The sequence below is a fragment of the Aethalodelphis obliquidens genome, unplaced genomic scaffold (genome assembly GCF_003676395.1).
Source record: "Aethalodelphis obliquidens isolate GAN/ISIS:26980383/991018 unplaced genomic scaffold, ASM367639v1 scaffold43, whole genome shotgun sequence".
In the NCBI taxonomy this organism is placed as follows: Eukaryota; Metazoa; Chordata; class Mammalia; order Artiodactyla; family Delphinidae; genus Aethalodelphis; species Aethalodelphis obliquidens.
Window position 1 is genome coordinate 5,313,639 of NW_020837987.1, and position 15,428 is coordinate 5,329,066.

At 58.1% G+C, this 15,428-nt stretch overlaps 1 protein-coding gene across 2 annotated transcripts; it reads left to right on the forward strand.

Annotated features, from left to right (window-relative positions):
* Positions 1-1,113: 1,113 nt before the first annotated feature.
* On the forward strand, positions 1,114-14,998 carry MAG (myelin associated glycoprotein). Of its 2 annotated transcripts, XM_027078935.1 has the most exons (13): positions 1,114-1,153; positions 2,184-2,325; positions 2,940-2,999; positions 3,497-3,565; positions 3,746-4,114; positions 5,511-5,807; positions 5,894-6,151; positions 7,212-7,472; positions 11,646-11,933; positions 12,285-12,381; positions 13,390-13,489; positions 13,758-13,796; positions 14,481-14,998. In XM_027078935.1, exons 4-12 carry the CDS (start codon positions 3,520-3,522, stop codon positions 13,782-13,784), a joined length of 1,743 nt encoding a protein of 580 aa, XP_026934736.1. In that variant the 5' UTR covers positions 1,114-1,153; positions 2,184-2,325; positions 2,940-2,999; positions 3,497-3,519; the 3' UTR covers positions 13,785-13,796; positions 14,481-14,998. The 2 variants fall into 2 exon arrangements, with proteins under 2 accessions (XP_026934736.1, XP_026934735.1); XM_027078934.1 differs by lacking the exons at positions 1,114-1,153; positions 2,184-2,325; positions 13,758-13,796 and having other exon boundaries at positions 2,946-2,999.
* The last annotated feature ends 430 nt before the right edge of the window (positions 14,999-15,428 follow it).

The following is a 15,428-nucleotide window of genomic DNA, read 5'->3' on the forward strand; positions in this document are numbered from 1 at the left end:
AAAGGTCATGACCAATGGGAGGGGCTGGGGTGGCAGGAGGATCACCGTGGACTCTGCACACAGAGGGTCCCTACCCAGCTCAGAGAGTCAGCACAGCCCTGGCTGAGCACCCTCTGTGCACCAGGCACTGTTCTAGGGGATACAGTGGTGAACAAGACAGACAGACAGGCAGGCGGAGACCTGAGCTCAGATGCCAGTGGGGAAGCAGCTCACTGAGGGTGCAGGTTGGCAAATGGCGTGCTGAGGGCCATAGAGGGACCGGGCAGCATTTAAACAGAGGAACTTGGCTTGGTGAGAGGGGCCGGGCAGGCTTCCAGAGGAAGCAGCGTCCAAGCTGGGAGCCAACAGGCCGCACAGGCTACGGCCAGCAGCGGAGCGGGGAGTGGGACGGGGCAGGGGAGCTTTCTAGGAGGAAGGAAGAGGCGTCAAGGCCTCCGCTCAGGGCATTTGAGGATCACACCCGTGCACCCACTTTGCGTTGACGAATCTTAACTCTGCCAGGAGCCAGCCTCCCGGCAGGCTAGGTTGGGCATAAGCAGCCCATGGCCTGTCCTCCTGGAGGTCATGTTATCACGGGAGGAGAGAGTCAACACATAAGGTTGTTTCCGATGGCAAGAAGTGGCTGGAAGACAATAGACCAGGATGTGGGTACCAAACGCGACACCCTCTAGAGAGGGTGGACGTGACTGGAGCCGAGGGTGAGATGTCCTGCCTCCTCCTCCTGGCCACACCGGCCTCTGTGGCCTCTCAGGCCCGGGGTTATCCCTAACACTGCCACCAAGATCCCCTAGACGCTGAGGACAATGCCTTCTGCTTCTCAGCCTGAGACTCCAGAGATCTTAGAGCATCCTCCCAGGGACCCAGAACCAGGGTACGCAGTGATGGAGGGGTAATGAGTGAGGCAGCCGCCCCCAGCCCCTCCAGGAAGGAGCTCGTAGAACCCAGGCATCAGGCTGCCCAGTTCAAGCAGCGGTGACAAGGGCCCTTTGTGCCCCCCTCCCCCGGGGGCAGGGAGGAGCTGGGCCTTGGAGGCAGGCGGCCCCTGGCACCCAGGGGGAGGGGAGGGACTGGTCAGTGGGGGCCTAGACCCTGGGAGGCCAGGGGACTGCGAGCGGGGCCTGCGGAGCAGAGGGTGCAGAAGCAAGAGCATCAGGTGAGTACTGCAGCCGAGAGGGCTGTGGGACGGGGAGGAGGACAGAGGACCGGGGCTGAGAGCACGGGGCAGGGCCGCCGGGGGCATGTGCAGTGCGAAGCGGTCTGGGCCGTGGATGGTGGCTGGGAGCTGCCGCTAATTTAGGGTGGGGGAAGGTGCTGCTTAGGATTGCTCTGGGCGTGGGCTGGGACCGTGGCAGGGATAGTGACGGGGCCTTGGGAAGAAACCACAGAGAGAAAGAATGAAGAGCCCTCCTCAGCACCCCTCTGGTGGACGTTCTGCCCTGGGGCTCCTAAGTCTGTGGCGGATGGGGTGGAAGTCATCCAGGGACAGGTGAAGAGTGGAGGGATGCCCAGGTGATCAGACGTCTGCCTCCTGCCATCTGGGAGGGTGCGGGCACAGGGGGCTGTGAGTGAGCAAGTTCCAGCACCTGAGCACCTGACGGGGGCGCGTGTGCACATGCACGTGCACCTCTCTTAGTGAGTCTTAATCCACATCCGTGTTTCTCCACCTTTATTTACACCTCACTAAGGAAAGCTTTTAGACCTGTTTTTCCTAATCCAGCTCCCCCCATGAGATCTTAATATTACGGATAGACGGTATATGTTTATGTACCGTGGTCCTTTAGAGAGCCACAAACCACTGTAATAACTAAGATTTTTCTGGACCCCACCCCAAGAACCAATTTTCACCCCCATTCAGATTGCATGGTCTACACACTTGTTTCACACGTCTGCCCAGGCCCTGTGGCCCTCACCTGTGTCTACCTCCTGTACCTTCCCGTCGCAGGTGCAAAGGTGGCATCTGCCGCGTGTCCATCCGCATGTGTCTGAGTGGGTCTGTCCATAGCCGGTCCGAGTGTCTTTGCGAGCATGGCACGCAGGCAGGTCCGTGTGTATGCCCGATTGCCATGCCTATGCCCGTCCCGGTGTGTGGTGGGCAGGAGGACGCAGGTGTGTGTGTGTCTGCCGCACGGGGGTCTCGGTGCCTGTCGGCGTGTGCAGAGCCCTGACGGGTGTTACGGTGCGAGGCTGCTTCTTCTGGCTGCGTCCAGATCCGTCACATTTCATGGCGGCATTTGCATGTGTCTGACCGCATGCGTCTGTCCGTGGGAAGAGAGTGTCAAAGGCCAGGAAGAGCAGCCACTTGGAAACACTGGGTCCAGCCCTGAGGCGACCCACAGAGGAGCTGGGTGCCAGGGAGTCACTAACCCCAATCCCTGGTCCTTCCTGGCTCCACTCAGAGCCCAGCCAGGCTCGCCCAGCTCTTCCCTCACCCCCATCTACCCCAGAAGTCCCCCAGGACGAGGCACCCTCACCCTGAGGGAACAGGGCTCTTTTGTACCGGGCTCTCGCCTCTGGAGGGTGGGGACGCCAGGGGCCATCTGTAGGGTGGGAGAGGGCGGCAGGAATTCACGTGGCATGTTGGGAATGCTGATGATGTGAAACCCAGTCATTGATGGGGCTGGGTCCCTGCCTCCCACCCCCAGGCCTCAGCCGTGGGACATGTGCTCCCTCACCGCGTTCACTGCCCCTGCCTCCCCCCACCCCCAGAGCTCTGCTGCTTCCCTTTCCTTCCCGAGAGTTCTCCTCCATCGCAGTTTGCCTCGGGAGGTGACCACAGAGTAGCTTTCAGGCTGTGTGGGAGGGTCCCAAGCGTCCATGGGCCACAGAGACCGTGTGGGAAGCCTGCAGGATCTACTCACAGTAGATCCGGAAAGTGGACGGGGAGGGGCAGGGGACCCTCAGGCCCCCACCTCCTTGCGCCTGTCTGACTCTTGTTCCAGGTTGGCCGGCTGACAGCTTCAAGTGGGACCAGAAGACATTCCCAACTCAGGGAGACGGAGGTGAGGGGGAGGGTTCCAAATTCCCCATCCTCCTGGCTTGCCCTGCTTCCTGATGCTGGTCCAGACTTGGCTCTATCCTTACTCTTTGGAGATCCCCAAGGGCAGGATGGTGATGAAGACAATTATTAGCATGTCACTACCACATAGAGTCAGGACAGTTTGGTGGTGAAATCTGCAGACCTGGACAGGCAGACAGGACTTGAATCCTAGCTCTGCCACTTACGTGCTGTGTGGCCTCGGGCAAGTTACTCAACCTCTCTGGACCGCAGCTACAAAGTGAGGATAATAATTGCACCTACCTCAAAGAGATCAAATGAATCTGTGTCGTAAAGTACTGGGGGTGGTTCATGGTTGATGCCCATAGATGTGTTTGTGATTATACATAATAATAGCAGCAGTGGCTAACATCTGAACAGGCTGCTTCCTAAAGCCTTACTAGAAGCACCCTTTTCACTTCCCCTGGCCTTTAACCCTCTCCTCTCTTCTCCCCCATCCAGCTGTTGCTCACTTGCTGTACAAAATGATATTCCTCACGGCACTGCCTCTGTTTTGGATCATGATTTCAGGTAATGCCTGGGGGTCTGGGGCTCCTGGGGTCTTGGCCCCTGAGCAGGCTGGGGTTGATTTTGTGGGTCCCTGGACCCCGCCCCCGCCCCGCAGGGCAGTGGAAGGTGATGGGAGCGGGGGGAATGGGGGCATCCGGGCAGGACATGTCCCTCAGCCTCAGCGGTCCTGCTTGCCCACAGCCTCTCGCGGGGGTCACTGGGGGGCCTGGATGCCCTCGTCCATCTCGGCCTTCGAGGGCACGTGTGTCTCCATCCCCTGCCGCTTCGACTTCCCCGACGAGCTGCGGCCGGCCGTTGTGCACGGCGTCTGGTACTTCAATAGCCCCTACCCGAAAAACTACCCGCCGGTGGTCTTCAAGTCACGCACCCAAGTCGTCCACGAGAGCTTCCAGGGCCGCAGCCGCCTCCTGGGGGCCCTGGGCCTGCGCAACTGCACCCTCTTGCTCAGCAACCTCAGCCCCGAGCTGGGCGGCAAGTACTACTTCCGCGGGGACCTGGGGGGCTACAACCAGTACACCTTCTCCGAGCACAGCGTCCTGGACATCATCAGTGAGTTCCCGGGCGCTGTGCAGATGCCGTGGGGCTGGGGCCATGCAGAGGGCGCAGGGGGAGCAGGAAGTCCTCCTGGCACCTTTCCAGGGAGGTCTAGCTGGCAGGACCAGGGACTTGTTGGTTTGGCTGGGGGGAGGGGTGCAACCCCCCCCCTGCCCACACGGCCCAGGCAGATGACTGAAACAGGCAAAGCAGGGCTCTCAGAGGAAAGCAGTGGTCTTACTCTTCCAGAAACACCTGGGGTAAAGGCAGCGGGCCCAGGGGTTGGAGCCAGGCCTCTGGATTCCTATGTTAGCTGGGCTACTGAGGGCAAGTTACTTAACTTCTCTGGGCCTTGTTTTCCTCTTCTGTAAAATAGGGTTAAGAACAGCACTCAAAGTTCAATGAGGGAACAGTTGTCAAGTGGGCAAAGCAGTGCCTGGTACATGACGCCCAGCTCCGTCTAAGTGGTGCTGGGTGAGAAGGCAGGGTCATTGCTGTCAAGCATTCTGAGTTTTCCATTTGTTTGTTTGTTTGTTTTGTTTTGGTTTTGGCTGTGCTACACGGCATGCGGGATCCTAGGGACCGAACCCGTGCCCCCTGCAGTGGAAGCACAGAGTCCCAACCACTGAAACGCCAGGGAATTCCCGAATTTTCAAAGGGAACTGTATTTTTCTATGTTTTTTCAACATCAGCTGCTGATTCAGATATTTTTTTAAAAAAAATACCCTAAATTTAGGTCAAATAAAATGCAGCTCCGGGCCAGTTTGGGCAATTAGAGTAGGGTCTACTGCCTCGTTTCTGAGAGGCCCCGAGAGGCATGGAACCCTTAGACTCAGGTTTGCCATCAGCTCTGAGTCTACATGAGGGGCCAGATTACAGCCCTGATGCACAAAGAGAGCCCCCGCTTCCGCAGCTAGGCACAGCCAGACAGCTCCAGGACACACCACACACACGCACGCACGCACGCACACACATGGAAGGTAAACCAAAGCAAACATGGGAAGGAGAGAGGTTTCTTGAGGAATATAATGTAGTGTCCAGAGCACAGACGATGAAGCCAGAGCGACAGGAATTGAAGCTCAGTTTTACCCCATGCGCGCTGTGGCCTCAGTTTCCTCATCCGCAAAATGGGCAAAATAACATTACCCACTTTCTACTTTCGGCATGGCTGGAAGGACGGGCAAGTTACACACAGTAAAGTACTCAGACCACTATATTGTTGTTTCCGTTATTATTACATCTGCGGTTGGATCTGCGGAGGGCTTCTGGGTGAAGGGTACCCAGGAGGAGAGAAGGTTGTAGGGAATTCTGCATCCAAGGATGGGGAGGGGACCGGGTACCAGGACTGGAGTCGGACAACGTGGGGGTCCGATGCTGCTTCCTTCACCCTCCATCTCCCCGTCTCACTTAGACACCCCCAACATCATGGTCCCCCCAGAGGTTGTGGCAGGCACAGAAGTGGAGGTCAGCTGCATGGTGCCTGACAACTGCCCCGAGATGCACCCGGAGCTGAGCTGGCTGGGCCACGAGGGGCTCGGGGAGCCGGCTGTGCTGGGGCGGCTCCGCGAGGACGAGGGCACCTGGGTGCAGGTGTCGCTGCTGCACTTCGTGCCCACCAGGGAGGCCAACGGCTACCGGCTGGGCTGCCAGGCCTCCTTCCCCAACACCACCCTGCAGTTCGAAGGCTACGCCAGCCTGGACGTCAAGTGTGAGCTTGGGTGCGGGCCGGGGTGCGAGCCGGGGGCGGGGTCTGCGGCACGTGCCCGCTGACGTTCTGTGTCTCCGGCGCCGCAGACCCCCCGGTGATTGTGGAGATGAACTCCTCGGTGGAGGCCATCGAGGGCTCCCACGTCAGCCTGCTCTGTGGGGCCGACAGCAACCCGCCGCCGCTGCTGACCTGGATGCGGGACGGCACGGTGCTCCGGGAGGCGGTGACGGAGAGCCTGTCCCTGGAGCTGGACGAGGTGACGCCCGCGGAGGACGGCGTCTACGCCTGCCTGGCCGAGAACGCTTATGGCCAGGACAACCGCACCGTGGGGCTCAGCGTCATGTGTGAGTCGCCGCCCCTGCCCGGGGCGGAGCTGGGGGCCCAGTGGGGGCACGGTCGGGACCATGCCCGTGGTTGAGGTGGAGATGGAGCGGAAGTTGCAGGTTAAGGAGTTCCTTCATTTTCCCCACGAGTATCTGGTGAACACCTACTCTGCACCACTCTCCTCGCTAGGACGAGATGGGAAGAGGCAGAGGCAATCCCTGCCACCCAGGAAAGCCTGTTAAATTCAGTTTCCTGCGGGTAGAGCTGGGCCTGGCTCCGGGAATCTGCATTTTAAAATAAGCCCCATTGCAGTTCTGATGGGAGGGCTGAGGAGAACCCAGGCCTCTCCCAGCCCCCGAACATTATGGGGCCCCAGGGAGAGGGGGCCCGTCAGACAGGATTCTTAACTAGGAGCCAAGGAGAGGTCATTCATTCATTCATTCATTCACAAATATTTATTGAGGCAAAGTGCCCAGGGCTGGGGATAATAAAAATGACAGCACCGGCCAACATTTACTCAGCAGTTTCTGAGTGCCTTCCAGAAATACTCTTCCCCTGGGGCCTCCCCACGGCTGGCTCCTACTCACCTCCTTCTAGGCTCACTGCAGCCCTCCCTCACCATCCTGGTGAAAACCGTCAACTACCCCGATTTCCCATCCCACCTTTATTTTTCTGCAAAGCACTTATCCCCGTCTTGCCAACTATATGTTTGATTTCCTTATACAGCATCTGTCCACACGGGCAGGGATCTTCATCTAACCTTGTTCAGGCTAAAACAGTGCTTGTCACAGTTGGTTCTCAGTGACCCCTATGAGGTTGGGAATATTATTAAGCCCATTTTCCAGATAAGAAAAATGGGGCCCAGAGGGGTTTCGACATGGGTCCACACACAGCTGGGAAGGGGTAGAGCCGGGATTCAAACACAAGCGCTGTCGCTGCAGAACCCCTGTCTTTGTAAACGAGACGCCCAGGCCTGGGGTTACCTGAGCCATCCTGAGCTGGTGTGCCCTGATTGGGGCGTCGGGGGTCACATTTGGGGGTGGGAGCTTCTGACCATCGGCCCCCTGTCCTGCCCCCCAGATGCACCCTGGAAGCCGACGGTGAACGGGACAGTGGTGGCCGTGGAGGGGGAGACAGTCTCCATCTTGTGCTCCACACAGAGCAACCCGGATCCCATTCTTACCATCTTCAAGGAGAAGCAGATTCTGGCCACGGTCATCTATGAGAGCGAGCTGCAGCTGGAGCTGCCCGCCGTCGTGCCCGAGGATGATGGAGAATATTGGTGTGTGGCCGAGAACCAGTACGGTCAGAGGGCCACCGCCTTCAACCTATCCGTGGAGTGTGAGTACTCCCCTGCATCCGCTGCCCCTGCGGAGGGCGGCCGGGCTTGACTCCTGCCCACCCACCCCTGTGGTAGACGGCTCAATGGGGGACACCCAGGTTACCGGGAGGTACCCACGCATCCCAGCCAGGGGTCAGCTTCGCTCCAGCAGATAAGGATGAGGAAGGGAGGAAAGCAGAACCCACAGCAGGAAAATAAAAGCCCCGCCTGAGAATACGGTATTCCCCACATCCTGGTGTGGGCTTGTGACCAAGGAGATTTCTGAATCCTGTGGCCACAGCCCCTTGGCGTTGACTAAAAGAATAACCACGACCTCCGACCCTTATGGAGCGTCACTAGGCACCAAGCAATGTTGGAAGCTCTGTACGGGGACCCACTCTTTCGTTTTTGTTACATCCGATGAGGGAGGTTCTCTTACTATCTCCAGTTTCCAGAGAAGGAAACTGAGGTCCTGAGAGGTTATGTCACTTGGCCAAAGTCACACAGCCAGAAAACGGCAGAACTGAGATTCCAATACAGTGGTCTGGTTCCACTCTTCTGTGCTGCCCATTGACCTCATCCTATGTTATGACCTCAGAATACATTGATCAAGCCGTTGTTACATGCACGGGCTGTGTGGCTCAGTGGGAGGTGGGGGGTAGGACCGAGAGGACACCAAGCGTATTAACAGATAATGGTACAGCCAGAGAGATGAGACGGATGCATATAAAAAGCCAACTGTCTTGGGAATGAAGCCCATTGTTCCACTGCCAACCAGAGCCCTTCCCAACCTTCTGTGGACATCACTGCCAATACCCCACCCCCACCCCGCCGTCACTCGGGTCATAGCTCCCAAGTCGCAGTTTCCACTCCCCCTCCTCCAGCAACTCCCTCTGGAATGTCACCTTTGTAGTTCCATTGCCCCTGCTTCCTCCCCAGCTCCAGCCTGGCCTTTGGCACTTGTCTCCAAATGATTCCACCTACAATGGTCCCTACCCCACAAGCTTGCCAGAAGGTTTTGGGCACAGTCCGTATATTCAATATGGCGTGTGGCCGTAGTCAGCAGAGACAGATTATTCCTGGAGTACCATCTTCCAGGGCAAGGTGGTGGCCACCCGCTAACCCTTCCTCTTTGGGCACCTTCCTTCCCAGTCTCTGCTCGCTCGCGGCATCCAACGTGATCACGCATATGGGTTGTGCGGGCACCCCGCCTTCTCCACACATGCCCACCCTTCTGCCTCACGCTTTTCCCCGTTAAACCTATATCCCAAGCCAGGGGTTCTTAGGTGTAGAGTCAGAAAACCCCCTGAGGATCTGGTGGAAACGTCTGATCATACACACACCTCCAGCTCACGAATGTTTTCAGTCACAGACCCTCCTGTATAATAAGAGCGGTGGCAGCAAACGATCATTAAGGGCCTACTCTGGGCCAGGATTGCATCCCCTGCACGTGTTATTTTGCTGAGCCCTTGTGGTCGCCCCTTGAAGCAGCTACGTGTTATCGTCGTCCCCTTTGAGGAGAAACTGAAGGTCAGAATTCCCCAAGGCCATGCAGCTGGAAGGCTGGCCAGTGCCAGGATTCTTCTGGACTCCTGTCGACCCAGTTCTTAAACCTCTGGCTGCTTCATCTCCCCTGCAGTCCTTGGTACCCAAGGTACTCAAGGCCTTCAGTCGGCCGGAGGGGAGGAGCAGCTGTGCCTCCCACCCCACCCCTGCTGAGCCGGTCACCGGGCTCCAAGGCCTGTGTCGCTGTGCTTACCCTCTGGGCGTCGGGCTTCAGGTCCCTCTCTGTCCCCAAAGTCTGCGTCCCCTAGCAACAGGGCTTCCATGCTCGCTGACGATGGTGGGTGCTCCTGAGCGGGGAGGGGGCGGGGGGGGGCTGTTGGGTCCCAGCACAGCGTGGGACCTGCAGGGCACTCTCCTCACTGAGACCCTGTGATGACTAGAAGACTGGTTTCAGCCCTTTGTGCATATTGACCTATTTCATTCTCACAACAACGTGATTGGGGGCAGGGACTGCCCTTCACCCGTTTAATAGGAGGAAACGGAAATGTTACTGGTGCCCAGTACCCGACAGAGCTGAATCGACCTGGGTCTGAATCCCAGCTCTATCTCCATCTTGTGATGGAGATGTGCTGTGTGATCCCAGACAAGTGAGTTCACCTTTGCTGAGCCCCGATTCTCTTCTCTGAAAAACGGATATGACAGTATAAGGAAATTATGGTGAGCGCCCATAGTGCCCGACATGTCCCATGTGCCCCGTAAGTCTTAGACATCCTCTTAGCTTCCCACTCATCTCTCCTTTGAACTCCTGGCTGGGTATCCGCCTGCCTTCCTGCTGCCAAGGCTTTGCTCACTTGCTTCCTCTGCTGGAATGGTTCGATCCCTGCATGGGATGTTAAGCTTTCTTTTTCTTTTCTTTTCTTTTTTTTTTTTTCCGCTGCATGGGGTCTTTGTTGCTGCGTGCGGGCTTTCTCTAGTTGTGGCGAGCGGGGGCTATTCTTCGTTGCTGTGTGCAGGCTTCTCATTGCGGTGGCTTCTCTTGTTGCAGAGCACGGGCTCTAGGTGCACAGACTTCAGTAGTTGTGGCTCTTGGGCTCTAGAGCGCGGGCTCAATAGTTGTGGCGCACGGGCTTAGTTGCTCCGTGGCACGTGGGATCTTCCCAGACCAGGGATCGATCCCATGTCCCCTGCATTGGAAGGCAGATTCTTAACCACTGCACCACCAGAGAAATCCCTAAGCTTTCTTTTCAACAAGCTCATGTGCCCACTTCAGAACAGAGTCCCGTAGCCCCTGGCAAGTCAAGGACCATTACCCCTCTTTGCACACATGAGAAGTTCATCTCGGCACGTCTGCCTCAGCAGAATTTGGAATATTTAACTGTTCATTTACTAGACGTAGAGATATGTACACATTGAGGTTCCAAATGGGATGATCCCTATTGCCACTACACGGCTCATGTGACTCCCTGCTCCGTCGCTGTTACCTGCATATTCTTTTTTACTGGAAATTGAAAATAAGTGGGGTAGGTGGGCCAAAGATCTTTTGCCCGTGTGGAAGTGGGTTTTGCTCAGGGCTGAGAACCAGAGGTCAGTCTAGAGCAAGCAGAGGGGAATGCCAGACTCTCCATGAGGGAAAGAGAACATAGTTTAAAAAGCAACATTCAATGTTCTATTATAATTTCATATTTTGGAAAATGAAAGGAAAAAAAATACCAGTATCGTTTTTGTAATTTAAATGGCAGCAAAGCAAAGCTCAACAAAATGATATTGGGTGGAGGGTGGTACCTGGTACCACGGGGAATCCTGCGAGGGAGGGAGGGTCAGGATGCAGGGGGCTCCAGGGAGTGAGTAGGGGCATCTGTAGGATGGCCTGGAAGGGGAGCTGGCTGAACGCAGTAGTTCATCCAGTAAGTCTTCCCAGAGCTCCTGCCGGGTGAAAGGGATGTTCTAGGGACTTCCCTGGAGGTCCAGTGGTTAAGAATCTGCGCTTCCACTGCAGGGGATTTGGGTTTGATCCCTGGTCAGGGAACTAAGATCCTGCATGTCGTGTGGTATGGCAAAAAAAGAAAGTCATGTTCTAAGTGTGGGGGACAGAGTGGAGACTGAGTAAGAGCCTGTCTCGATGCAAATACAAGACCAGCCACATCAGTGTATAACCCGGGTAGGGATAAGTGCTGGGGAGAAAACTCGAGTGAACAGTTATTGAAGCGAGGTGCAACTTACATGGGGTGGTCAGAGAAATAGACATGGTCTGCGCAGAAGCTGCCTGGAGTGAGGGCGTGAGTTTGGCAGGTGTCAGGGAAGTGTTCCTAGCGGAGGGAGAAACGCAAGACCCCCCACCCCCGCCCCGGCTGTTGGAAAAAGCTCCACAAGTATGAGAAACAAGCAAGGAGGCTCGTGTGGCTGGAAGGGAATGAGCCAGGTGACAGCAGGAGATTAGAGCGTGGCTAAGTCCTGCAGGGCCTTGCAGGCGAAGGCAAAGAATTGGGGTTTTATTCTAAGTGACACGGGGAGCAATTGGAGGGGGACTTTGAGCAGGCAGCACCGTGATCTATGTTTCACAAGGTGAGCAGAGTTAGAGAGGACGTAAAAGAGAGTGCAGAGGGGAACAGGCAGCTCATCTCTGCGACGGCCAAGGAGCCCCCGAGGCCCTGTCTCTAGCCCGCGGGGTCTTGGTCTTGCCCCTGCAGTTGCCCCCGTGATCCTCCTGGAGTCCCACTGTGCGGCGGCCCGTGACACGGTGCAGTGCCTGTGCGTGGTGAAAGCCAACCCAGAGCCGTCCGTGGCCTTCGAGCTGCCCTCGCGTAACGTGACCGTGAACGAGACGGAGCGCGAGTTCGTGTACTCGGAGCGCAGCGGCCTCCTGCTCACCAGCATCCTCACGCTGCGGGGCCAGGCGCAGGCCCCGCCCCGGGTCATCTGCTCCTCCCACAACCTCTATGGCACCAAGAGCCTGGAGCTGCCCTTCCAGGGAGCCCGTGAGTGGTGTGGCCTGGGGCTGGGCGTCAAGGGACAGACAGGACCCCTCTTGGATCCAAGCTCCCCTCCCCAAGGCTGATCACCAGCGGCTGCGCATGGGTCAGGCTGCGCAGCGGATCGGGTGGTAGAGATGCCCTTTCCAGCCAGTTAGGAGAGGCTGCCCCGAGCTTGCCTGTACTTTACTGGCCCCTCCAGCAGCAAAGGCCTTCAGGCTAGCCAGTCAGTGCAAGGATATGCCAGCGGTGTAAATATTTTCCCTCTCACCCCTGCCCCAGCCTGTCTCCTAAGAACCCAGGTGTCCTCACTCCCACCGGCAGCCCTGAGGGCGCCTGGGTCTTCTCCTTCCTCAGATCGCCTGATGTGGGCCAAGATCGGGCCCGTGGGAGCGGTGGTTGCTTTTGCCATCTTAATTGCCGTCGTCTGCTACATCACCCAGACGCGCAGAAAGTGAGTAGCCTTCCGGGCTGAGCTGGGGCGGGGCGGGGTGGCCTCCAAGGGCAGGGCAGGGGCAGAGCAGTTGGAGGCTGGGGGTGGGCAAGGGACGGAGGATTCTGCTCTGAGAATGTTCAGCTGGATGGAGGAGAGAGGGCCCCGGCTAACGTGGGCCGCCGTGGTCAGGTCACGCATGCCAGTGCCTGGGCCGAGCACTTCTCACCAGTCGATACCTGTGCCCCGCATCCTGTGCTGTGGCCTCCTGCCACTCCGGTGTGATGGGGAGAGCCGGTACCCCTGGCTTGCACCCAGAACATCCGTCACAGTTGGTTCCGGAAGCCCCAACGATTACACATATCTGTGGTATCAAAAACGCTCCTCAGGGACTTCCTTGGTGGTCCAGTGGTTGGGACTTCACCTTCCAGGGCAGGGGGTGCAGGTTCGATCCCTGGTCGGGGAGCTGGATCCCACATGCCTCGTGGCCAAAAAACTAAGACGTAGAACAGAAGCAATATTATAACAAATTCAATGAAAAGGCTTTAGAAATGGTCCACATCAAAGAAATCTTAAAAAAACAGAACAAAACAAGACAAAACAAAACGCTCCGCAGTCCCAAGCCGCAGCCACCTGCCACAGGTGCGCCGCTGTTAATTTTCTGCCTTGTGGTGCGCACATCAGCTCTCCTGACAAGGAGTTAACCCCCCGCTCCGCATCGTGGCGGCAAGGGGGTGCGAATAGCCCCAGAGCGAATGAGGAGAGCCCGGAGCAGCCAGGCTGGGGTCCTGAAAGTGGCAGAGACCAGGGCCCAGGTGGCTCATCCTCAGCTGTGAAGCAGAGGAGGGGTGGGCAGTGGTGGACAGGAAGAGGCTGCTCATCAAAGGGCCTGCTGCCCATCTTAGAGAGGCGGGTGGGAGCAGCTCTGGGGTCCCTTGGGCCATACTCTTAGGTAGATGGGGTTGCAGATAGAGAGGGGAGTGGGGGGACCTGGGGGTCCCACTGGAGCTGACACGTCTTGCCCTGTAGAAAGAACGTGACAGAGAGCCCCAGCTTCCCGGCGGGGGACGACCCCCCCGTCCTGTTCAGCAGTGACTTCCGCATCTCTGGGGCGCCGGAGAAATACGAGGTGAGGCCAGAGCCCTGTGGTGCCGGGCTAGCTGGAGATCCTGTGCGCCAGGGGCCCCGAGGGCCTGGAGGGGGGCCTGGGAGACCCAGGGCAGAGGGGGCGCCGGCCCCGCAGAAGGGGAGGAGGGGTCATGCGGAGGGCTGGCTTGGCCCTGGGCTGGGAAGGGGCGCTCAGGCCGAGGCCTGGCGGGGGACTGTGGAGCTCGGGGCCCAAGGGAAGCCCTCATCCACCCTGCCTGCGTCTATGACTACATTTCCTTCTCCAATAGTCCAGAGAGCTCTCTACCCTGGAATGAGCACCCCAGGAGGTAGGTTCCGGGGGCCTCAGTGTGCCCACCTCTGGGCCCGTGTTGGGCCCTGGGGTTGGCCTGCATGTGTGTGCGTCCCCGTCAGGCGTCCAGGTTGGTCCCCACTTCAGTCTGGCTCTGCCCAGCACTCCTGGCCTTGTCTATTCTGTCCCATTGCTGCTCCGCTCTGTATGTCTGTGGCCACTGTCCTGTGTGTGTGTGTGTGTGTGTGTGTGTGTGTCCAAAGGTGGGGGGTAGGGAGGGAAAGCGTGACAGGGAAGCCGAAGTTGCACCTGCAGGACCTCCCAGGTGGAGGAGGGGGACCACACCAGACCCAAACGTACTGAGTCGGGCATTTACAAAACTTGGGGAAGGTGGGCACCCGGCCAGGTGGCTTTAATCTAAGGGCATGTTATGGACTGAATTGGGTGCCCCCCCAAATTCCGATGTTGAAGAAGGCTTCCTGGAGACATTGAATTTGTGGGCGACTTTCAGGCTTGGCTGCGAGGAGGTGGTTTTGCGTAGCGGGGATCGGCACAGGCAAGAGCTCCAGCGGGGGACTGGGGACCGTGGGGCTGGCTGGGCTGGCGGTCCTCAAGGAAGGAGGCTCACACAGGACTCAGCTCTGGGAGGTGCACGCGACTCCAGCCTTTGCATCTGTCAAGGGTGGAACAGGACCTTCTAATGGGTTGGTTCCCTTCATAGAGTGAGAGGCGCCTGGGATCTGAGAGGAGGCTGCTGGGCCTTCGGGGGGAACCCCCAGAGCTGGACCTGAGCTATTCTCACTCGGACCTGGGAAAACGACCCACCAAGGACAGCTACACCCTGACGGAGGAGCTCGCCGAGTATGCTGAAATCCGCGTCAAGTGAGGGAGCCGGGGGCAGCCCGGATGGCCACCACCCCTTCAGGACCCTCACTGGCCCCCACTGGCTGTGGGCTTCCTTCCTCCCCAAAGTAGCGGGGGCTGGGGCAGGAAAGGGACGGGGCAGGTGACAGTGAGGTCCTGGGGGCCTGGCCTCCCCCTCCCTCCCAGCTGTCCCCGCCCTGCCAGCGCCCCAGCTCCGCATTGTGGCTCCCCTGTAACCTCCTTTAACCTCATCTGTCTGGAGGGGAGCCCGTCTGTCCGTGTTATTTATTGCTACCCCTGCCTGGTCTCTTGTCCCCATACCTGGCCCCAGGGCCTGTACGGAGGAACACGAAATAAATGCCCTGAAGCCAAACACCCGTCTAGATCCTGATGATTTCAGACCCGTCCTTGGGGACCCTGCCCCTCGCCTCTTGCCCTTCCCTGGGTCCTCAGGGATCCTAGCCCTGAGCCCAGGCCAGCCGCCCTTAAGTTGCTTCCACTCCGAGCTGGCAGCTGGTCCACAGTAGGTCATGTTTGACTGCTGGGTGACTTCACATCACAACCCTCACTCCTGCTCCTGCCACAGGTGGAGCGACTGACAGCCCTGGGCTTGCGCTTACACACTGCCGCATCTCACTGAAAGAGATGGTGGCTGCTTCTTCTGAAGGGGCCTGGCTCCTGACTTGCCACACTGCTCACCATTTCCTGTTGTCCCACACCCGGCTGGCTTCACTCCCTGACATCCCCCCCGTACCCTGCGGGTCGCGGCGGGGGCCTCAGATCTCAGTGTTTCACGAGCCTGTTT